Genomic DNA, 25797 nt, shown 5'->3' with positions numbered 1-25797 from the left:
CTGGATTTAGTGAGGCCTCGGAAGTCGACCCAACAAATTTGCAGTTTACACATCGGTCTTTTGTTAGTGTGTATTTACCTTTAAATTGTTATCCGGTGCACCTGACTAGATTTGGGTTGTTTCAGTTTTCTGGCTGCATATTCTGGATGCTTTAAATGTTGTAAATGGAATTTAATGCAACAATGTAAATGAACCAAAACAATGTCATTGTCAGTAAAGCTCTGTCTACACTATCAATCTAGTTTGACAAAAAAAGTGTGATATATCCAAATATGGTAGTGATGTGCCCAAATATGGTAGTTATATGATGTCATAGTGTCCATTTTTGGACACATCACATTTTGTTGTCACATAAAGTTTGATAGTGTAGACAGAGCTTAATAAATCCAGCAACATCATCAATATAGAACAAACTTTACTGTATGTATACTTTCAGCTCAGTAGATGATAGGTTTACATGTGTGTGTGATTGACATAATTGATTTACTGAGTTTAAATGTTTGCAGGACATAGACGTAATGTAAAGCAGTTGTTTGTATGTCACTAATGCAAATGTTAACATTCCTCGATACTTTACTATTAGAGAAACAAAAAATGAGAAATGTGATCAGTATTATTCAATACACGTCAATACTTTATAGGGTGAACAGGTTACAATTTATGTTGATTTTAATGGGGTATTTACAACCATTGCTACACATACAATAATCCACAGGTAAGCCATGTGATAATTTTCTATTTCAGTCGTTCTTAGATTGCTGGCATTAGATTTGCCAAGCATGTTATGTGTTACTGTACCAGCTACTGTATCTGTATTCCATCTACTACAAGAGCTACTATGCATTGAGGTTTAAGTGTTTCATATTCAAAACAAGTTCAATTATTGCAAGAATTAATTCATAACTTTGTACTATATTTCAAACCCTTGACATGATATTAATTTTGTGTACATCGACAAACTAAGATTATATTTTTTTAAAGACAACTTTATGTGACAACAAAATGTGATGTGTCCATATATAGACATGATGATGTCATATCATTACCATATTTGGGAATATCACTCCCATATTTGTGCACATCACACTTTTTTTGTCTAGATTGATAGTGTAGATAGAGCTTAAAGGTCATAGGCATTTCCTTATTGCCTTTTACCTTCCTGTATTAAACATAATCTTTTTAAAATAGCTACTGTATCACTAAAGAACATAGGTACACTCTTAAAGCTCCGGACTACTCTGAAAGCTGGAAACTCTTCCAAATCTTAAATCTATCTTGACGTCCCATCTGTTCTTTTCAGACAACTTAAGCCAACATGCTTGTGTGGATGGTTAGATTTTGATAATAAATGATACACTTTTTAAAAATGTTATTTTGAAAACAGTAGTATAGTTTAATAAATAATAGTTGATCAAAACTTAACTTAATTCGATATAAGTCCACCTTGAGTAAAAGCCTACATTGGGTATAAAGCCTAGCATGAGTAAAAGCCCACCTTGGGTATAAGTCCACAGTAAAAGCCTACCTTGGGTATAAGCCTAGCTTGGGCATAAGCCCACCTTGGGTACAAGACCACCTTGGGTATAAGCCCACCTTGGTTTAAGCCTATCTCCGGTATAAGCCCACTCGCTATTTTTTATTTTCTTTTTAAAAATTGTTTTACAGTATGCAGTTAACAACTTGACTCAATTGCACAATCTCCTCAGTCCTCAGTTTGTTGATGTATTTTAATATTATCTACTATAGCATTATTATACTGATTAAATTCTAGATTATACCAGTCTCCAAATCCTTCTAAAATTGGACTTAATTTTATCTTTAGTAAATAAATTGAATATTGATTTAGATTTTGTGCACAGACCAAACGAATCCTGTCATTAATACATTTTATACATTCAACATTTCACTTCAATTTACAGTATCTCAAACATTGTATCATCAGGATCACCTTTCAGTCATCCAGCCATCAGAGGTCAAAGGTGATATGTTACATGTTGTAATATTAACAGTCTTGGACACTCTCTATTTGCTCTTGTCTTTTAAGACAATTTTCATAATGTTAATCACCAAAGATAATTACAATTTTTGAAGTTTTTCCTGAGTGAAGTATTGTTTAATATTAAATTGCAGCAATTATAGAGCAGGAAGAAAAAATAAAGAGAGAAAGTTTATATTCAATTGTTAAAGTGACGATTTTGAAATAAATTATTATAAATAGAAAATTTGTGAGTGAAAAAGACTAGAATTTGGACTTTCCTATTGGATAGTGAGATATTTACCTGACCATTAAACTACTGGTTTCATGTTACAAATTGGATGCGTTAAGAGTCCCACAAGATATAGTATACATCTATATACTATTGATTCTGTATGAAATTATATTTCTTTCATATTTTGATTATATCAGATAGCCAAGGCTAGTTCATACTGTAGTATCCTAAAGTACCCATAATTTAGGCTAAATTCGGACATAAAATTTGGTAAATTCCTATGTTAATAATGCAATAAAAAAAAAGTATAATCCAACCCCCTATTTTCATCATATTTCATACCGTATGAAATTATTACCCATACCCACTGGATCATCTATAGAGTAATTTATTTTTATGCGTTTATGTGCCTATACTGTATATGGACATAATGATGTCATATCCCTACCATATTTAGGCATATCACTACCATATTTAGGCATATCACTACCATATAGGCACATCACACTTCTTAGACAGAGCTTTATCTTATATTTTAAAAAATGTGAGAAATTTCAATAGTGTACTGATCTACTGTATTTCTAATTTAATGGTAGAACATAGTATTCAAAGTTGGAACTAATTGTCAGAAGATATTTGCTTAACTTGAAAAATCCCACGCTCGCCTCTATGCATACTGTAGTGTAAATTAAATGTTGAAGTTCATTTTTAATTAATGGCATGGATAACATAGGCACTCTGTGAACAAACTAGAATGCCATTAATTGCGCCATTAAATAACATTTTTTGAAAGCATGTCAACTTTTAGGTTATATTTACACATTGGTTAACGTAAATTGATACCATAAAATTTCTTTGACTTTTTTTATTTTGCCTTTTCTTTATAATATTCATACAATACTACCATATATACAGTACTGTATGTTATTTGGAAATATACCAAATGAAAGAAACTGAAATTTTTTTGTGATGCTATAATAATGAACCGATTTTCATGAATTTCAATATGCATGTTACTGTATTTAAACCAAAATATTCAGACTGATAACTTGAAATTTGTAGGTGCTATCATGCTAACAAACAAACAAAGCAAGTACTAAAGTTTAGCAAAATTCTATTTATTCCAAGTAAGCTATTTATTTCCATTGTATTCTGTGTTCAATGCTTTACAAATACTACCTCCTGGAAATGTGTCCTAATAGAAACCAACCTTACAGAATTTAGTTTAATTTCAAAAGTTATCCACAGACCCATTTTTATGTTTATGTCAATCATAACGGTTTTTTAATGTGAGTTTCTATTTTGTGGTGCTTTTTTGAGGACCAATTCCAATCGCCAAAAAATAATGTTCTTTCACGCCCAATTGTGAATGTGAACGAGGTGTAGTATGCATACAGTTGCCATACTATAAATAGTCTAGTATATAGTAATGCATGCTTGATTTGATTTAATAGTGTTTTATATGACTGATTTGTTATAGTTCATTTCCAAGCTAATTATCTTGACATTTAATTCAGTAAATAGCATTGAAGGGTTGTAACTCATTATACTGAATCCTCTGTGAAATAGAATCTAATTTGATGTGTAAATGTTATTGTTTGTGAATGATTTAGACTGTGGGCGAGCTATTTCTGCAGTGAAATATATAGTCAAATTATGCTTGCTTACAGTAGGCCTGGAAAATAGAGTAAGGTATAAACAGTACACTTTTATGACACCACACACATTTCAAATTCAAGATTGAAGACATTTTATTGGTCCACTTTAAAATGGAAATTTGTTTTGCTTGGCATAATTAAGACAATAAAACAACAAAGCAAAAACACATCAAATTGCAATGTTAAAATACTATTAAAATGTTAAAATACTGGAGAGGGAATCCATGTTTTAACACTACAAACAAAACACCTAGAGTATTCAGGGGACACTCAAAGGTTGCGCCTTAATACAGTAGGATTCTACTGTATTTTTTTTTTTTTTGAAGTGTGTTTTTCTTTTCATTTTAATTTCAGAAAATATAATTTTAAAAAGCCTTTATTTTTAAGTTATTGGTTATTTTTTACATCTACAACACACAAATAGTTTCATTAAAAACAATTTTAACCAGAACTGTTTAGTTTGGATGGTTACAAGTATGAAGTTCTTTGATTTTCTTTTATATCTATTCCAAGTACTCTCTTAAAACAGGTGTTCAATTGGCAAAAGCAAATATGATAATTATCATCAGAATTTCACACTTATGTGAAACTATTGACAATTATTATCGCAAATTGTATCAAACTAGTTTATGATTTACTACCTTCAATTCAAGACATTTCAATAGAGATTATTAAAACAAAATGTAGCTCAAGGATGAAACACTAAACTAAAAGCATATTAACAATATTAATAATTGTAAATATATGCAAGCACTTGCGTGGTGTATCTATTCAAGAACTAACTGTATCGTACAAAAACTTAATTTGTTTCTCCTAAAACGGAGAATTTAAATGTTATGCCATTTCATGTACTGTAGTTTGTCATTAGAGTATTTGAAATGGGAGTATAGAGTGTAGTAACTCCGATATGATTCGAATCAGCTTACTGTAAACCATTTGAGTTTATCGTGTCTAAACACTTAATTATTAAATGGGTCAAACATCCACCGTGACCCACCCAATTTACATACTGGATCAAAGTTTCAGGGTTAACGACAGAGAGGTATAAGCGTACAGTAACTCTGATATGATTCGGATCAGCTTACTGTAAACCATTTGAGTTTATTGTGTCTGAACACTTTATTATTAAATGGGTCAAACACCCAATTTACATCCTAGTATCATCAAAGTTTCAGGGTTAACAAAAGAGGGGTATAAGAGTACAGTAACTCTGATTTGATTTGGATCAGCTTACTGTAAATCCTGAGTCAAGTCTGAACACTTAGCTGATAGTACAACGCTAATTATAATATGACCATGCTTACAATACAAAAGCATATCTCCATAGATGTGAACATACCATTAGCACGCACTAAGTAAACTAGTACACAAATGATATATTGATGAAAGGCATCATATTGCACAAAATGCTACACTAACTTATTGCTTTTTAAAATGTGTAATGGTTTGTTTTGTGAAGGTCATTTTGAACGTCTTGAAAATGAAAATTTATTTAGACCTATTATTGTTAATTAAAGTGCAGCAAACTTTTGAATATTGATTGTGGTAGCTGATACTGGTCCATTCTTTGTGTAAAATCTTGAACGTTTAATATTAATTGGAAATGTCCATATTTGGTTTGATATTGTTAATTCCCCTATTGTTTAAGCCTGTAGTGTAATAAGTATAATGTACACTTCTCATACATTGCTTGTTCAGTAGCTTTGTCTTATTTTTTAAATCATACTAACGTTTATTACCTAAAGATAATTATAGACATTTGACCATGTGAATTTAATTTAATGAATCAACATTAAATTAAAAATGTAAGTTTTTAAATACTGTAAACATAGATGAAACTAATTTGTTTATTTTTTGTTTTAGTACTTTTTATTATTCCCTTAAATTCTAAATAGAATGGAAACTCGGGGTTGGCTGTTGCGTTTCCTGTTTCTTTTCATTGAAATGTGTCTACTGTAGAGGTGTCCCCTGAATAGTTTAGTCTCCTGAATAGAAGATGTACAGATTCTATTGTTCTTTTATTTTTCTAAAATAACAAAAACAAATATTAATCATTCTGTGTCTGAGAGAAGTTCTAAAACTTAATTTGCCAGCTGATATGATTACAGAAATTAATATCATTACTAATGAAAAATGGTGCTAGAAAAATTACCTCTGATCACAACCGAATCACGGTACTTGCTAGAGGGAGTGCTCATTATAGTGAAAGCAGCCTCTAGTCGCAATTAACATTATACATTACCGTCTTAGAATTCATTTCCTGTAAATGTAATTTTTTACTGCATGTGTTTTTTACGGAGCTGTTTTTATATCAGTTGGCTTTGATAAAAGAAGCAAGTAATTTGTTGAGAATGTCAGCCTGTTTCATTAGCGCTGTAGTTGTGTGGGTGATGCTGAATTTATAAGTCTGGATTTACTATGTATTAATATTAATTTGCAGTTTAATAGCCGATGTGAAAAATTAATGTGTAGTTTTCGGTACAAAGCAGGTAAAATTTGAATCTTTCTTCTTAAATCAGTCTTTCTTAAAATATCATAGATGACTTTATTGTATTTTGAAATTCTGCACTGTAGTAGGATAAATCCTTGTTCGCACTGGACTTGAAAAATGGTAAATTTAACTTTAATGTCATCGGAAGATTTGACCATCGTTCGCACTTGGATACTTTCACGCAGTTAGCTTTTACCAAAATTTAACTGTGATGTTAAAAACAATGATTGACTCGCATGTGTCAGCATAAGCCGCACGTTCGGATTGGACTTTTTAGCCACGTGGTTAGTTTTACCGAGACCATGGCAAGTTTTACTGGGCACACAGTGGTCGGTTAAAGTAACTACAGTATTGGACTTGGTTAATGTAACCCTGTGTGAATTGTAGCGAATTGTGTCTTTTCTTGGTTACTTTAATCTATGAGTCGGTTAATTTAATTTCACTACTTAGCCGAGTGCGATCAAGGCTTTAGCTAGTTAAAAGATCGTCATCAGCAATTCAACTTATGATCATCATAGTATCACTGGTTACATGAAAACTTCCAAATAAAATGGTGTTAAACCACAATCATCAACATCAGAAATGTTTGTAGTGGACAAACTTGTATCATAATTATCATAAATAGTATCACCACCATCTTCTTTATCACCAACACTTTATTTCATATTCATGACCATCATTCCCATTTGTAAATATTTAAATATTCTATTTTTAGTTGTGTTTCAACTGAAATAAGAATGATTGTAGCCAAAACTGATTATGCGCAGTTAAGGCAATCATACTGTTCATATTGAGGAACTCTAGATTAGTTATGGCAACAAGACATAACGGTACTACTCTTCTTCTTCACTAAACAGAAATGCATAGAATTAATGATTGTTGCATGAAGTGACATGTGAAATGTACAATAGTGAAATATAAAGTGTATTTTTAGAGAGCCTTTCAAACTGCTGAATGATGTTAAAATAATTCTACTGCAGTTTTATACTGCTGTAACTTTTGTTTTATTGCAATACATTGTTAGTTTTTGCAAAAGCGTTTACAGCAATAGACAGTGTGTATGATTACCAAAAAAAAGCTTGACTGAAAAAACTACATACTGTAAATAAGTTTAAGAGTAAACAAATCTAATTACTGCAGCAACTGCAGTAGATTCATGTTGAAAGAAGACTAACAAGACCTAAAACATTTTCACATCAATTTTAATGCAACAGAAGCATTTATAAAGCATGTTGTAGAATATTTATTATACAAACACAGACATACTGGGACCAGCTTTACCATAGTAGGGCCTACAGTATGTTGTTATTGGAACAGGATATTGAATAGTATTAATAATTCATGAACCCATTATAGACATTATACCGACAAATAACATCACAAAAGAATCACGAAAAAAATAAGGAGTTGATGTGTCTAACTATTAAGATATTGAACTTTCTCAATTTTTAGCTTAGTCCCACTAGAATACAATGCAAGAAATATATATAATTTGCCCAATCACAAGCGACATTTTGGATGATCTGTAGCTTCTGATTGGTCAAATTATGTTGTGCGTGCATGCTTGCGTTGTGTCGCCTCCAGGTGGGATCCAAAGCTTTGACTATAATTTTTAACTCATTTAAACTCTTTCCTGAAATAGATACAATGTAATATACTATATGATTTATACTATGCTAAAATTCGAACAGTAATTAAGTAGATCATTAATTCATGTTTTAATCAAATTTTTCATTATTAATACAACGCATAATTAAATTTTCTTGTATAAAAGAATTAAAATAAAGTATAATGTAATAGTATGCTATAAATATTAAAGAAAAATTGTAATGAAGTTTACTAATAATACTAGGCTATATACTTTTATTTAATGTTTTTTTTTATGTTTTGAAATTAAAACTAATCATTTAACTTAACCTTACATCGTCTTTACTTATGCAAATATTTTCTTATGAATTTTAACTTTTGTATTGTAAAATGTTACGGTTTCAGTTCAGTTATTATTATTATCATAATATTGAAAACATAATAGCCTTCATAAAAACGAAACGAAACGTCTTTACTTATGCAAATATTTTCTTATGAATTTTAACTTTTGTATTGTAAAATGTTACGGTTTCAGTTCAGTTATTATTATTATCATAATATTGAAAACATAATAGCCTTCATAAAAAAAATCCTGATTAAACTTGTGCATTTAATTGAAATTATTTCAAGGGCCAAAAAAATAAAAGTAAATTAATTTAAACGAAGTACTAGGCCTAATGATGATGGTAGAGATGATGGTAAATTGCATCATTCTTTGCCATCACCTTCTGACCTTTTCATCAACGCCCATGGTAATACCACTGTGCAAAATGCTTTTAAGAACAGAAATATTATTCATAAATGGCATGAGAAAGATATTTTCGTGAGCAGTGTTATTTCCTATTATAATTTATAGATAGATGATGTTAATGATTTTAACCCATTGAAAATGAATTCTTCTTTCAAGTTTATTTAAAAGTAATACCTACTGTATAGCTACGGATTTTTGAAGTCTAAAATCGGTTTGCATTTGCAGTATGATAATACGTAATCTTCACTTTAAAAATATCAACAATTTATTATTTCAATCATAGTAAAATGATAATAATGAATAGTATTTAGTTGAATGGGAAGACTTACTGATATTTTAACTTACAATAATATAAAAAACGATGAAGTGCTATAACTAAAAAGCACTTTTTAAATTGACCCATTTATTTTGTTTAAATTAACAAAGTTTAAAGAAAAATAAATATCAATTGAGACAGAATAATATCGGGAGAACTAACAAACAAACCGTTAGTTTTATGATAAGTTTCGTTGAGACCGTTTTCTGACTGGACACAATATTTTGTATCACCCGTCACTGGATTTAGAGACCATGCACTGCATTATGAACACCTGAGTGAGAGAGAGGAACTTCTATGTGACGTACAGTACCAATTGGTGTGTGTTTGCTTTTAAAAATGTCTATTTGGTAATGAAGTTTAGTACGAATGATAAATGAGTCTATTTCGTGCCTATCTTACCTGGATAAACCAACAATAGCCTTTTAACCGCGAAGAGCAGAAATTTTCATTGTCTATTTGGTAATGAAGTTTAGTACAAGTCACCTACACTATGTCAGATGATAAACCCTTTCAGAAATATTGAATCATACTGACTACAGAAATTGTATATAAAATGAAATGTACTTTATATTGTTATTCTATTCTCCATCAAGCAGTAATAATGAGAATTATTTTAATATCAAACGTATGCCTAGAGAACATTAGTATTGTAATAAGACTTAAATTACAAGCTTTTGTAAAGTATGCTCATGTTATTTAATACAGTCATTCGTTTCTGTCAATGTCAAAGTAAAGTAGTCTCTTAAGAAAACCATTCACTTTGTATTGAGTTGACAAGGAGTAGGCAGAACCAGGTTTGAAGAAGAAGCCTTTTAAAAATACTGTCTTTGTTATAATCTCAAAGATGTTTTGAATATATTATATGATTTTTATAGTAGGAGTTCTTGTCACCAGTTGTAAACTTGATAATAATTAATTATGATTTATTGATATTGCGCAAATTCCATAACATTTACATCCAAATGACGCACAAGCCTATTAAAATTTGACAATAAGATATTCATAAAAAGTTAATAAAATAAAATATAGCAAGGTTAAAATTTACAATCTGAAAATTACAATATAAATTCATTTTAAGAGTTTTAAAACATATACAGTACGGCTCTTTTTATTCCTAATATGGTGCAATATTTTTTGTATTTCGATGTTTTTTAAGGGGCAAAGACTCGTTATAGTAATTGTTGTGCTTTGTTTCTGTTCTGTATCTGTGTATTGGTCGAATAAATGAAATGAAATATGCACCAGAATATTATTCCAAATATTTATCATCAATTTCTTTTTTCTATAAATAGTTGGCCTATACTATAATATGGTATATATTTGTTTGTGTGTACAGTACTTTGTTACTGTTCTATTTATCTTGGAGGCAACAAACTGATTATTTCATTGAATTTGTTTGCAGATTATATAGCTCTGTCTACATTATCAAACTAGTTTGACAAAAAAATTAATTCATTTGTGTATCTGTACTAAGCAAAATACAGTGCAGTGCTGCTAAAACATGAAACACATGACTTTGTTTAACATAGTCTATTTATAGCTATGTATTCTAAACAATTTCCATGTGAAAAGATATGCTTTTGATCTAATTTTGTACTTCTAATAAATCACTTCTTCCACTGGATTTTATTTCAATAAATCACTGGAAGTCTTTAATTTAACAATGATACTTCTGTAGTGTAAAGTGTACCATAGTTCAGCATAACACATTACTGAGTCTTTACTTTATTCAACACATTTATTTGAACAAGAGTATACATACTTTCCCATCTCATCTAGCTACTCGTCCAACATCCCTTCTGTTATGCGCTACACTTGCTTCTTGCAAATTTGTTTTGTTGTTGTTCTTGCAATAAATACACATAACGCTACAGTGCATCATATGATCTGTTTAAAGCTCTGTCTACACTTTCAAACTAAAGTGTGATGTGCCTAAATATGATAGTGATATGCTCTTTAACACTATCAGTAGACCCCATTGTAAATAAATGGACTTGTCTATTTTATCGGTCATCCTTGCATCCATTCACTTTGGTTTTATACATTTTTAAATCCCAAATTTTTATTTATTCTTTGTTTATGTGTTTTAAATGTATTTTTGAATGAATGCTAAATGACTAAAGAAAGAAACTACGATGGAACAACACTAGTCCCTAAATTGTACGCACATGCACCAGAGATCAAATTGATACACCCTCATCTTCAATATTTGTGTAGACATTTCAGCAAGACACCAACATTGAAATCCCCAGTTCAGCCCTGAGGCTTTAACTGCACAGTCTATATCGTGCCTAGCTTACCTGGATAAACCAACATAAGCCTCTCTCTCCGACGAGAGGTAAACATTACGAAAAGAAGAACATTAATAACATTAATTTTTCTGCACAATTTTCAATTACTTTGTTCATCTTCCAATAATATAATTAACTGTTATCAACAACAACAGACAGACAAGAAAAATCCAAAACTTAATTTAGCATTTGTTTAAATTCTAAATGTGGGCGTAGTATATCCTTTGATAATACCTTTCTAGATGAAGATTTGCACTTTAATTAGTACTAATTAGTAGCCAGGGGATTTCAAATTACAAGTGTAGTCATTAACCAAAAATGTCGCCTACAAGAGGACGTGATTTTGTATTCATTGACGCGTGTTAAATCGCATAATCTTCAAATTGATTTCATCTTCGAAATGGTTTACAAATTATTGATATGCTATAATCATGTTTTCAATTTAAGATTAAATCTAATTCAACTTTTAGCAATCATGATAAGTTATTTATTGAATGCTGATTTCCAATAACAAGTCAAATTGAAATACATTTGTTTTCATTTTCATACAGTATATAAAATTGTGTACAGTAAAGCCTGTTTTCCTGTCGACGTTATTTGACGCTATCGTCGTTGATCGTTAACAGTTCAACGACGATCGTTTGAAAATGATCAAGTTGAAATGATAGCGAGTACCTTTTCCTGTAAATTGTTAACATTTCAATGTTTACGTAGAAGGTCGCCGATTATTATTAACGATAGCGTCGACTAACGTCGACAGGAAAATAGACTTTAGAAAGGTGTGACCACAGTGGCATAACACAGAGGCCTGAGACCACTGGTTTAGGAACCTTAAGTGGCTCTCCAGCGCTGGAGGCCTCGGGTGTTTCTAGCCTTTTCAATTTAATCCCTGTTTTTTCCTGTGAGCACTACTCTGGGGCCCCATACAGTAAGCTTTAGCCAGTGAGCGCTTATAGCTGTTATGCCACTCTGTGAGCGTCAACAAGTTAATTAGAGATGGGTAGAAAAATAAAATAAAACAATTAGGCCAAAATAGGATTAGACCTGATTTTTTTTTTCAGGATTAGTCCAGAAATATGTCAGACAACAAAACTAAATCATCTTCATGTATCCTCGTTTAGCGTTTTTCCTTAATGATGGCGCCATTTCATATTTTACTTGTAACTTTGCAAGTATGTTTTGCAGAGTTATGAGGACTTTTAGTATGTTATTATATAGACATATTCCTGGACCAATGCTTAAAAAACAGCGTTTGTTGCCAGTAAAATGTCCAGGTTGGTCTAAAGCTCAAGGTATAGAGGTTTCTTGAGTGAAAATTAAGGAATTTGGCTGGTTATACTGTAATTTCCTCAGCCAAAATAATTAGTGTGACCATTTGCCAATAAAGATGTTTTACTAGTTCACAGATTAAGCATTGAGTTCAATCAACGCTATATTTTAAACCAGAAAACACCATGAATAAAATTCCTCATTTTAATTTTGTCATTAAATATACTTGATATTTATTATTATTGTTTGAATGATGACAGTCTACCAAGAATAAGGAATATTACTATGACAACCAGATACACGCTCAAGAGGGCAGTCTTTAATTTTATACTGTGGTTGGTTCAACTGTTATACATGGTAGACCCTGTGGCTTGAGCTAGTGAGCGCTTAGTATAGCTGTTTATAATGTGGAAGTGATGTGTGACTTATCGTATTGGAGTAATATTTGTATTTTGGTTATCTGCACTTGGTGGAAAACCAATTGTAATTGTCAAGTATCTTTTTTCAAGCTTTTGACTTTACACCAATAAATTAAAAAATCAATTTTCATATTTGTGGATAAAATACCTCAATTTTATACAGTATATACAATCCAATACTCGTATATTAACATTTTATTGTGTATTTTTTTATATTTCAGTACGTATATCATCTTGAATTATGGGTAAACAGAATAGTAAACTACGACCAGAGGTTTTGGTTGATCTTCGTGAAGAAACAGAATTTTCCGAAACTGAGCTTCAAGAATGGTACAAGGGATTCCTCAAAGGTACTATCTCAACACAAGTGCCAATATTTTAATTTTACTGATTTGCCTACCAAATTTTCTGTTTATTTATTCATCCAATATTTAAACAGCTATTACATGCCATAACATCGGCAAGGGTTCGAGGCTCACTAGCTCCATGGTTCTGGTGGTAGAATAACGACTATAAACCATAGGTCCAGTGTACACATCTATAGCTCATGTGCACTTTAAAGAACCTATTACATCTTTCGAGATGAGTAAGAGGTTACCCCGGTGTACTAGTACACACACACAGCCACTGATCATAACTGGGCCCTTTGGGAGAACAGTCTTTCATTGAAGAGGCTAAAGTATAAAGAAATAATGATAAATAACTAAATCTTTTTATATCTCCAGATTGCCCAAGTGGCAGACTGACAGTTGAAGAATTCAAAAAGATATATGGTAATTTCTTTCCATATGGTGACGCATCCAAATTTGCAGAGCACGTATTCCGCACATTTGATCAGAACAATGATGGATCAATCGATTTTCGAGAGTTCATCTGTGCTTTGAGTGTGACCTCTCGTGGCAATCTTGAGCAGAAATTAAAGTGGGCCTTCTCTATGTATGATCTTGATGGTAATGGTTTTATATCAAGACAAGAAATGTTAGAAATAGTACGGGTAAGTATCAATTGATTTATTTCTCTTTCTATAGAAATTTAATTTCTATATAAAAAAATTAAATATCTATATTACAGTAGAACCCCTTGAAACGATAAGATGAGGAAATCTGTGAGAATGAGAAAAAGTAGCCCCAACCGAGATTCGAAAACCGGAACCTTCTGCTTGATATGCAGATGTACTAACCATTCTGCCACTGAGGCTGTCATGGTATTGTTCAAACCCAATTGGATAGCGACTCTTTAACATTCTTGCCATGGTACAGAGGAACAGCACTAGTCCGTCAATTGTACGCACGGGCACCAACGATCAAATTGATATGCCCTCATCTTTCAGTATTTAATATATTTAACATATTTTTCCTGGGTTTTTTTCTATGGAATTGATTAACTTTATTAAAACTTCAAAATGGCCTGTTCAAAGTCTGGATTTTATTAATCTTAATTTTTCATGTTTTTAAAATAAATCACTAACATTTATGTGTGTCTTTTCAGGCAATTTATAAAATGGTTGGCTCGGTAATGAAGATGCCTGAAGATGAATCAACACCAGAAAAACGAACAGACAAGATTTTCAGACAAATGGACAAGAATTCGGACGGCAAGCTTTCATTGTCAGAATTCATTGAAGGGGCCAAGAGCGATCCATCAATAGTGAGGTTACTACAGTGTGACCCTAGTGGTGGTACTTCCTTTATGTAAGCAATACAGTGCCAGATGCTGTAGTAAGCATGGTTTCCAAAAAATTATTTAGTATACAAAATCTTCTAAAATTATACTACAAAAACTACTACTACAACCATTAATACTTGTTTTTAAATAATTTAGTATTACACTATTGATTTGGGTATAAGCTTACCCCCTTCATCAACATACATTTCACCGTACCAAATAAATTTGCCTATAGAGGGCGCAATTTCTTTACATTGTTCGTGGCAATCCAATCAATCAAAACATTTGAATTCTGCTCGTAGACATGACAATAATGGTGGCTTCCTTTCTGCCATCAAAAATTTCCATATATAATAATTAATCATCATCTTTTTTTCTGTACATGGAAGATGAAACATATGTTTGAGAAAGAGCTTGCAATATTTAGTAAAAAATACTGGCGATTATTTCTAACATGTGTATAAAGCTATAAAGTAGTTGTAATTGTTTTTTAAAGTTCATTAAAGTTGTCAGTGTCAATAAAGATGATTCCGATATTTTGCGTCTTAAAAATTCATGATTTAAATTTGTGTGTAATTGGGAATTACTGGCCCTCCCTAAAGTGTAGTGATCATTCAAGTGTGTATAAGAACAACATTTTATTTTTTTTTTGGAAACCATGTTTTACCTGATAAGAAAAAAATACTGTCTCTTAAATCTGAACATATTATAAAAATATAAGAGTTTGTACATTTTTCAGGTTATTCAGAGGTACAACTGTACCATAGTAAGTTCTATATTTTTATTATTTTGTTTAATCAAACATTTTAGTTTATTGAGGAATACATTCAGATGTGTTCACAGTGTGAACTTTAACCTTATTTCCAATCATGGATTTCTTAACCAGGAAAAAATTCCAGTAGCCAAGTATTAGTAACCAAATTACATGTTGTAAACTGGTTGTAACTGGTTAGAACCAACTGGAAATGTTTAAATACCAGTTTAAACCAGTAAACCAGCTACTACTACAATTAACTGATTTTAACTTGAATTTTCTCCTGTGTAAGCATAATGTAAACTTGAATAGTGATTTGTGAAAACATTTTAAATCATGCAGGTTTGTGTTTGTTTATAAAAAATTAAGAGCAAAGGTTTTATGCACTTATTAAGAAATAACATTAGTAAAAGCATCATAATGCCTTGTTTGTTTGTTATTGTACTCGATTGTACTCTTGTAACTAATAATCTGTGTAATTCCTTTTACATTATGGACAATCAAATGTTTTAAAGATGAATTTAGCCATCACTAATTCTACAGTAGTATTAATTTGCTAGGCATGTACAAATAACTGATATTTTATAGTCGCAGATATTTATAAGAAAAACAAATGTTTCTGTCTACTGTTTGGTATTGGTATTAGTAAATGAAAATGATTTGTTATTACAGGATACTTAGATAGAGTAAGTCTGCACATGAATTATACCTAATTTACTACAGTAGAACCTTTAGGACCCAACAAAGTGCCCCCTTATTGGGGGTCTCCCCTGAATAGGGGTTGGCTGTAGTGTTTAAGCTTATACCTCTCATTTAACAGGAGGAAAGAACAGGATATACTATTGTGCTTTCTAGAACAAAATGTATTGTTATTTTTTAGGCGCTGTTTGTGAATTAGTGTTTACATTTAGTGTATTAATATTATTAGAGGTTATTATTTTTGTAGAGAGCAGTGTTAAGTAAAGAATTTGTTTACTTTTCACTATATTTTGCAGATAAATATTGTAAATAATTTTTCAATTTTGAGATATCTGCCATGAATATATATATTCAATAAATTTGTGCTGAATACGTTGTTATTTATATTCAAATAATCACACCAGGGTAACATTTTACAAATGAGGAACACAGATCCAAGATCATCGACAGAAAGTTGACCACATTTAAATCTGTGACGGAAATGAACATCAGGATGATCAATATTTGGATTAATGTTCTTAATTTGTGTATACATGCATTTAATTCAGTATATATTTTTAACCTGAGAGTAAATAAAGTAGATCGAAATAATTGTTTTTACCAAAAGTTCAAATTAATAAGTATTATGAGTACTGCAAGAAATGTTCAAAATGTTTATGGCATTATCAGGGTGGTAGAGGCCTACACTGTTTGTAGGAATTTCAGCAGCATACCCTCCCCACTCCCTCCCTTGGATACTGAAGCCACCTTTGCCAATTTCATCTCCTCCTGTCTGATATTCCTAGGCCTATAGAATATAGTATTTCATGTATTGTAAATTTACATTAAACTAATTATGATGTTAGTTTATTACGTTTTATACAAGTAGTAAGAATTTAAATCAATTTTAGTTGAATTTAAACCAAATGTTGACAAGCTTTTTACAAGTACCGTACATACAGTAGTGCTAGCCCAAATGGGCTATGGCGGTGTAACTAAAACACTGGTCATTGTACTTTATTTCATAGTACTTAGTGATATTATTAGTTTTTGTATATAACATTAGCATTTTATCTACAACCTCATATGTTGGACTGGACCTAAAATGCTTTTTACATTATTGTTGCCCAATTGATGTACAGTAGAGTGGTGGTGTTTTTACATAATTCGTTTTTCTGTAGTTGTTAGATTTCCATGTATTGGTGGTTGTTACTTGAGTCATTAGGCCATGGAAAATAGATAAGACTGTTCTCGTCAGCCTTCGGCGTGCCATACTTAACCCCACATCAACAAAATTCATATTTGCTTTTTAAAGAAATAAATACCGAGATTGACAGTTGAAATGAAACTCAATACTTTGATTTCTCTTCAGGTAATTATTTAAAAAAATATTAATATTTTACTCGAACTGGGTCTAGGCCTATAGCTATGTTATCACATACTTTACACCACTGCACTGCTGACGAGGATATACATAATGTATTTTCCCTGGCCTTATCATAAATGTATTTGTACATTATCATGATTATATTGTAAACATGTCTTTGTCAGCATTATTTTGTGATTTCTCCCAAGATATGATAAATATGATATTTATATATAAAAAAAATAAAATTCACGTCAAATCAATTCAAATATATATGCGGTATAAATACCTGGAATTCAATATATGGAATTTCTGTGGCTTTTGATAAAAAATAGTATTTATTTGTAGAGATAAATATAGTCACTTTACATTTTTTTTAAAGATAATTGAAAATTGCTTTGAAATATGTTTCAATATGTATCTTTCTAGTGTTGATTCATAATAGACAATTACATATCAAATAATGGACCAAGAATTGCCTATTGTGTTTGTCTGTGCTTTTCTGTGTCCCTGTTTCTGCTGCCAAATAAATTCTGTAAATAAGTTATTTATAAATAACACTTTATTTTTTAATACCGTATGTACGGTATATTTTTACGATCAAAAATGGTACTCATACACTAATAAAATGTACCATATTTCCCTAAATAAATGTGTGGATAAAATATGGTATTTACAAATTTATACTGTATTTTGTGTAGCCTTTTCTGCTGCCAATACCAATTACCATATGATTATCTGTTGGTAATTACTACACACGTATAAATAGTTTAGTTTAGTCAGTGACAATGAGGAACAACATTACAATTTGTAATTAATTTGTGGGTGAAGCGAAGATTTCGGGAAAATTAAAAGGGAACTCGGGACAGCCAGGTTTCCTGTTGAAAAGCCTGCCGACAACAACAATTTTGAAAAGTGATTTTTGTTCACCATCATTACATTTCAGGGAGGTATAAAAAGGTGCGTTGATACCTTTGGAGCTCTGGGATTGGGTGCAGGCTCCATGGTGCAGGTGAAACATCAGAGTCAAAATATGCAATTTCAAATTGTAAAATATTTTGAAGATAAACTTACAAAATCGGTTCTAAATTTGTTAGTATATTGAATTATGTTGGTGGCAGCAAATATTAATTACTCTGACCTCAATAAATCTCTTATAGTTTATACACTAATATCAATATTGAATCAATATTAATATCTTTGGACATTGTACACAATATCAGCCTGGTACAACATGGAGGGAACTGTTGAGGCTGGTGAAAATGATGGAATTATTATCAGTAATAGCTACTGGCCATATATCCTGACACTCTTAAACTTATATTGTATTATTCCATGTACATTTAATAAACTACCGACTGTTTGGACAATCTTTAAGTCTGGCAATATAGATGGTGTATCGTTAAGGGCCGTACTTTTGGAAACATATTGGTAAGGCGCTAAATCACTGTATAGTAGATTTCTGTTTAGTATGCAATGGTATACAGTAGTTTTGATTCATAATAATAATAATATATACACATTTGTAAAGCGCCAATTCCAGCAACAAGTGATCAAAGGCGCTGTGGACTAAGATGTTATACCTTTTCAACAACATTCTTCTCCCCTAAGAGTCCCCATCGTGTCATCGGCAGCCAACAACGGCGCTATAGTCATCAACTATGATACACTAGTACTGTGTGTCCAAATAATACAATTATGGTATTTCATTCACTTTTATTGACAACAAAAACAAATGAACTAGCAAAAATTAATGACATCAATGAAACATCTCCAGTTTATTTTTAAATATTTAAAAGATGGATGTTGGATCTTTTATATACCGATATCTATGTTTTTAGTTTTTCAGCTATCCTTGTCTACAATTTTGTAAATGGGTATTCACTGCAATTATATGCCGAGTATTTATTAATTTTAATACAAGGTAGGTATATATTATTTCAGCTGAGTGTTTATGCAGTGTCTCCATCTAGCATTTATTTTATAGATTAATTTACATGAAAAAATATGTATGTGTGTTTTATTTTTTGTAGAAATGCTTCTGATATCTGTGATGCTGTCATACTGTGATATGCTTACTCTCGAATCTCTAGTCAAGGCCATTATGTATCCTTATTTTGTATTTTTTTTGCAATTTCTCTACTTTCTTTTTCAAAAATTATATATAGATAAAAATTAGGAATTTATACGGTAGAAATTGCATTGCAATACTATAAATGTTTTTTTTTGTATTTGATGATTTGTTCCGGCACACTTCTGTTCCGGCGCTGGCAAATCAAAGCGAACATCATTTTTCAAGCGACTGTGCGCATTACGATTGGTGCATAGTCACATGGAGCATCGTGAAAACGAAACATTGACGTTCAATTTTATTTGCCAGTGCCAGACCAAAACTGTTGAAAGACCCTTAATTCAGACTATTTTGACAATGTAATATTGTGATGGCCCAATTAAATGGTGATACTTTTATTAAATAACATATTTTATCATTTTCCTTGATATATTTCAACTTTTTAGATTTTTTGCATGTGTGTCTCTGTCTGCCTCTGGATTTGTTCCTATCAATATACTATCAATTGCAATGGTAAGACACTATGGATAACACACATTTGACAATGTACTGCAAAAGTTAATAAAGTGAATAAGGTATAGGTAAAGGTATTTATTATCATCCTCTACGTACTTAGAAAATTTGGATGAGGCCACTACAGACAAACGGCAGCCATTAGTGCAGCGTCTACCCAGATCAGCACACTAGGAGACGATCCCGAATAGTGTACAGAGTTCTTTAATCTGTACCAAACAGCTTTACATCTTATTCAAATGTAGTCTAGGTTCTATACCGAGTAAAAAGACAAATATTTTGGCACATATGGCGTTTCATACGTATAGTTAATACGTACATGACCTTATAATTCCACACAAAAATCGAAAAAACGTCAACTGGTGGACTAAACAAGACATTAAATACAGACTTGGGGCAAGTCTAATTCAAAGGATGTGCAACCTTTTATAATCAGAAAAGTCTACCCTATGTCCACATACATTTTATAGTTTCAGAGCTGATGAGTACTGTAAACTTTTCAGGGATTTCATTTAGAATTATTTTGCATTTGCACCATTAAGTACAAATTTGTGCCATGATGAGCATATTGATTGTTGATTTTTGGATGAAGACTAACGTACCAAAACTCTCAAATTGATCTTTAATTGACAAGCATTTCATTTTTGTTCCCTTTTCTTTTAACCTAGGCAACCTGTCCATTAATCATACTTTACAGTCGTATTTTATTCATCAAGGAAATGGTGGAAGTAAAGGACTCGTCGTCCATGAGTCAAGTTACCTGGATTTTGTCGGTCACAACTGGCCTCAGTAAGTTGTTTTTACTCATTGTATCTAAACCTATTGTCTTTCAACAAAATCCCCAATTAGTATCAAGTTCTTATAGTAGACTACTACTATACTGGTTTAAATACATAAAATTACCCCTTCCTTTTCTCACTATAGAATTAAGCAAACTCTTTGTCTTGGACATTTGTTTATACTGTATGTCCAAGACAACAATAGGATCTTTGTTATTTCTTATGACCATTTACCCAAATGGTGTGAAACCCACTAGATACAGATTTTGTGGGATAAGCATGTGTTTTTCTGCTTACAATTACTGCTCGTCTGTGTAAATATGCCCTTTATACAGGATTTTTAATGTACGACAAATCACATAGTTAATGTAATGGTTACTTTTTTTTCCAATTTCAGTCAGTGCAGGCCTATTATCACAATAGTAGTTTACTCTGGTTATACCAGAGTCAATCAGAACCATATTGTAATTAGGCTCACACAAATATTCTAATTAAAACACTTTAATTTCTTATAGGTCGCCTTATTTCAGTTGCTGTAGAGACGGGAGATTCAATGGGTTAGTTAAAGTTACAATAATTCATTTTTATAATTATGCTACTACTATTTTTGTTGGGGGTAGTGGGCTTTACAAATTTAGTATGGTGTTCCATTGATACAACAATCACACAGTTAAAGTGTGTTTACAAGGTTCATCAATGCCATAGATAGCATAAATTGTCTCAATTACAAAAAAAGAGATTAAAAATCACCCACATGTACTACTTGTTTTTTATATAATTTAAAATTTTCTTTTTTGCAGCAATTGGACACAATTTAATATCTGTATCTGCCAGTGCATTAGTTTTGATAACTATCTATTATTACAAGCCAGGGAAATCAAAATCACTATAGGAATGAAATTACAAAATACAACAAGTTAAATTTACAGTTATAAAACTGGTTGGTATTAGGTCTAATGTTTATTTAGTCTTCCTTTAAAACTTTATCTTTAACAATGTGATGTATATTGATACAGTAAAAAGGATTACCAAAGACATACGTTCGTGGTTACGTCATTGACAAGATCTTGGGATTTCTATTTTAAGCAATATCAACTGTAATTATCAATTATTAACAGTACTAATAATTTTTATATTTATAAAAAAGGCAGTTAATTATATATTGTATAATCATTGATAATATACAGAATAAATATATTTAATTATTATTATAATATTTATACACTATCTATGTTATGTTTACATATGAAAAATAGATAGACATTTTTCGTATGGTGGGATGCGTGAGAAGCACTTGACATGAGATGTGGAATGTCAGGTATTGAAACATGCGTAACATTGTATATTTATAATTTTAAAACAGCCATGGAAAATAATGCTGTTGAAATCTAAGACCGGTCTTTTCCTGTTTAGTTTCTGCTTTTATTTGGTTCTCCTGAACACTGCCATCGTCTGTTGTTTCGTCAGTAGGCTGTGTCTTGATGCTAAATACAAGTGCTTTACAGTGCTCTTCAATATTCAACTGCGTTGCTGAATTTAAGTGCAACTTGTCAAGTTCCAGCTGAATCTACATAAATATAAAAAGGAGTGTTAAATTGCATAATTGCTCAACCAGTATTTGCAATAACACCGGTCCACCGGCCAATGGCCAGTTAAATGTCCATCCTCAAATTGAAATAACTAAAAAAAAAAAAATACCTCTTTAAGCATTTTTGTAGTTTTAAGTTTTGCAAATGATGATTGACCACCTTGGAAAATTTCTAAACAGAATCTACAACAAAAAAATTATGCTTATTACAAATTTGAAAACAAAATCATTCACATTATGAAGGAAGTAATATCAACACAAATAGTGAAACCATTTTCCTCTGGTTTCGATTAGTATATTGATATGTAGTTCATTGATAGTAAACCAGTAATTTTAACTTGCGTTTCCAGACAGTTTCGTCTAGCTGTCAGCTAGACTTCATCAGTTGTGTGTTGTTACAAAACTGTCTTGAAACATATGTTAAAAGTACTGGTTTACAATCAATCTACATATCAATCAATTTGGGCACATCACACTTTTTTTTTCAAACTAGTTTGATAGTGTAGAAAGAGCTTAAATATCATTCTTTTATCATACTACGTTTTGGTATCTCTTTTTGGCAGACAATATGTTAATTTTATTTATTATTTATTCAACTTCTCACCAAGATGTACATTAGTGAAGGATTCATGGGACCAACAGGTGGTAAACACCTTTAAAACGGTCGAGTCTCAATTGCACGAGTGGCTGTGTGTGTACTAGTATACCATGGTAACCCCCATACTCATCTCGAAAGATGTTGTATGTGAACTTTAAAGTGCAAATGAGCTAGATGTGTACACAGGACCTACGATTTATAGTCCTTATCCGAGAAGACTTGTTCTACCATCAGAACCATAGAGCGAGTGAGCCTCGAACCCTTGCCGATGTTATGGCTACGTAATTACGGTTCCACTGTCTTAACTGCTTGGCCAATCTTGTGCATTACCATGCAATGACGACTTGATGAGCATGACTTGTACCCTAATGGGATTGCCATGGTCGACCTATGAGCCCAACAAGACAGGCGATTGGAAAAGGAAGTTATTAAAATCTTCAAAGCCATACCTTGATATAAATAAAGAAGAACAGACAGTTTTTAATTGGAAATTATTCTCTTGGCTTATATCACCGATATCAATTTGTTTTATGTTTCTTTTATATGCATCACTTAGTTTTTTCCAAAGATGAGCATTCAACGGATGTATATCTATCCAATTCTCAAGGGTATTTATTTCACCTAAAAAAAAAAAATTGTATAATGTCAACAAACTAGAAAATATTATAAAAAGATGCCTATTGTTTTAATTTCTAAATATCCATTCGACTGCAAACTTTTTTTAAATCAGTCTCTTTGTGACTGCAGAATGTCGCATTTGGTAATTCTCTCTTTCTACATTAAAATCAGGTCGTAAAAAGGCCATCAGGAATTTAATAATTATTAGACAGTGCCTGGCTTATTGAAAGGTTCAACCATTAGTATAATTAAATCCTGAATTTCACTCTAGACAAATGTAAAGATACACATAATAAAATAATTATAGAAGTAACAGTAACCTTCATGGTTGGATATATAAAAATATTAAGAAAGAGGTAAAATTAGCAAGAAGAAAATTACTGTAGAGAGTAATTTTGTGATACCTTCCAGGCTTTCCAGTAGGCCTACCTTCTAGATCCTGTTTCTCTCGGAGTACAGTTAATAGTAAGCTAAGTGCAGAACTACGCTGGTCATCATTGTTGCTGTCATGCACCTGGAAACAGAAAAAAAATACCGTATAGCCTCTGGTAAAATCCCGCCCCCCTAAAACACGAATTTGGGCTGATTTTGAGGGGTGGGACTATGCCTGAGGAAACCCTGATTCAGGAAAAAAAAAATTATTTGTAAACATTTATTGTAAAAAATCATCTGAACCGGCTAGAGTCAGGGGCCAAAAGTCAATTGTACTCGGACTATACCCAGGGATATGCCTGTTTGTGAAATCAGACAAAAAGTAGGGGGTGCGATTAGACCAGAAGTGGGATTATACCTACATACATTGTAACAAACATGAATCTATGTGTTATAGGGTTATGTTATGTTAATGCATCAATACTTCATCAATGGAGGTATATCCTCCATGCTTCATCTTACCATTTGTTCTGCTAATGTCTGAGCATTCTGAAAGTCCTTTAGATAACAGCAACATCTTGCAAGTCCATCCACAAATCTTCTTCTTAATGAACTATTTTGCAACAACAATTCAAGTCCTCTTTGGTAATGCTTTTTTGCTTCTGCATACTGTTGTTTGTAAAAACATTGGTCCGCAGATAAAATCACAAATTTTGCTAGCTCTACTTTCTCATCTGGAGCAGCGTGATTCTGGTCCATATACCACTATATATAAATAAGAATGTAGTACTGAATTACACAATTTGTTTATTATTTTAAATAAAAAATGGCATATAACGAGGTAAAATACCTCCATGCTGTGACTAGACAGCAGGCACCACATACATATAGACACAAAGAAAAGAGAGAGAAGAGTCTGACCATGCCATGGCCCATCATGGAGGTTACCTCCATAGCAAAGCATGGACATGGTGGTTGGTCTGACTGATTCTGAGAGGAGGCATTTTAAAAATTATTATTAACCTCAAAAGAACACATCTTTGGAGTATAAATTATGTTTTGGATCGATTTTTCTCTGCTTCTCGATTCGAATAAGTCATCATCTTCTTCAAACCCAAAAGGCAACGAATCCATGATTCTCACCACAACACAAACCCACACAGGAGAAAGTTGTTTTCAACAACAAACGTGTCTGTAATTTTCTTCGACCTTTAAACTTACTTTACTTTTGTGACGTGTGCGCATACAAAAATCTGACTGCTGACCCGACGACCACATGCGCGTTTTACCGCGATAGGAGGAGCAGCCTCTGGCGACGATAGAGAAGGTTTAGGCTCTCTGGTTGTGAAACCGTCTAAAAAAGTTTATTTTGATAAAACGAATGTATTAAAAGTAAAGAAGTAGGTATTTTTTGGACCAATTTATAATTTTGTAATGTAATTATGTTATTAGTTTTAATAATTCACTGTAGTTTTATGACTTTTATAGATGAAGCTAGTGTTAGGGTATCTGTGTATAGCCTGCCTGGAATATCACGCATGCCGCATGGTACATACTAAAACTGCTGCAGCAAAAACGCAGGCGGCAGGGCAACTACTTGTTTGGTTGGCTGCTTCGCAACGGTGGTCTAAAGGCTTCTTCTTCGCTTGATGTTTCCCGGTTACCGACGATATTGACAATTGTTTATGTCTGCCTTTCTTCAATAATTTGCTAGAGTTTATTGTTTGAAAACATAAACAAACAACATAATTATTATTAATATTAGTTTAGATTAGAAGATTAGGAAGGTCTGGAGGCTAC

At 31.8% G+C, this 25797-nt stretch overlaps 3 protein-coding genes across 4 annotated transcripts in view; 2 read left to right on the top strand and 1 right to left on the bottom strand.

Annotated features, from left to right (window-relative positions):
* LOC144854051 (neurocalcin homolog) overlaps positions 1–17923 on the top strand; it is a 35073-nt gene extending 17150 nt beyond the window's left edge. Inside the window, exons 3-5 of the mRNA XM_078711934.1 lie at positions 13217–13345; positions 13721–13989; positions 14484–17923. Coding sequence (XP_078568060.1) covers positions 13237–13345; positions 13721–13989; positions 14484–14690 — 585 coding nt within the window. The 5' untranslated portion in view covers positions 13217–13236 and the 3' untranslated portion in view covers positions 14691–17923. The remainder of the gene's footprint in view (positions 1–13216; positions 13346–13720; positions 13990–14483) is intronic.
* A 684-nt stretch (positions 17924–18607) lies between these two features.
* LOC144854637 (solute carrier family 66 member 3-like) lies at positions 18608–22035 on the top strand. The gene is made up of 7 exons (XM_078712571.1): positions 18608–18889; positions 19300–19382; positions 19492–19564; positions 19976–20042; positions 20711–20831; positions 21337–21378; positions 21622–22035. Exons 1-7 carry the CDS (start codon positions 18693–18695, stop codon positions 21711–21713), a joined length of 675 nt encoding a protein of 224 aa, XP_078568697.1. The 5' UTR covers positions 18608–18692; the 3' UTR covers positions 21714–22035.
* On the bottom strand, positions 21699–25202 carry LOC144854636 (uncharacterized protein C8orf76 homolog). 2 transcript variants are annotated; one of them, XM_078712570.1, is made up of 6 exons: positions 25021–25202; positions 24520–24762; positions 24055–24139; positions 23457–23628; positions 22520–22592; positions 21699–22382 (listed from the first exon to the last, which is right to left on the bottom strand). In XM_078712570.1, exons 1-6 carry the CDS (start codon positions 25129–25131, stop codon positions 22176–22178), a joined length of 891 nt encoding a protein of 296 aa, XP_078568696.1. In that variant the 5' UTR covers positions 25132–25202; the 3' UTR covers positions 21699–22175. The 2 variants fall into 2 exon arrangements, with proteins under 2 accessions (XP_078568696.1, XP_078568695.1); XM_078712569.1 differs by having other exon boundaries at positions 21699–22388; positions 25021–25200.
* Between the last annotated feature and the right edge of the window lie 595 nt (positions 25203–25797).

The sequence above is a fragment of the Antedon bifida genome, chromosome 10 (genome assembly GCF_963402885.1).
Source record: "Antedon bifida chromosome 10, ecAntBifi1.1, whole genome shotgun sequence".
Classification (NCBI taxonomy): Eukaryota; Metazoa; Echinodermata; class Crinoidea; order Comatulida; family Antedonidae; genus Antedon; species Antedon bifida.
Note: the sequence above shows the minus strand (reverse complement) of the source record. Positions and strands in the feature narration are given on the sequence as shown.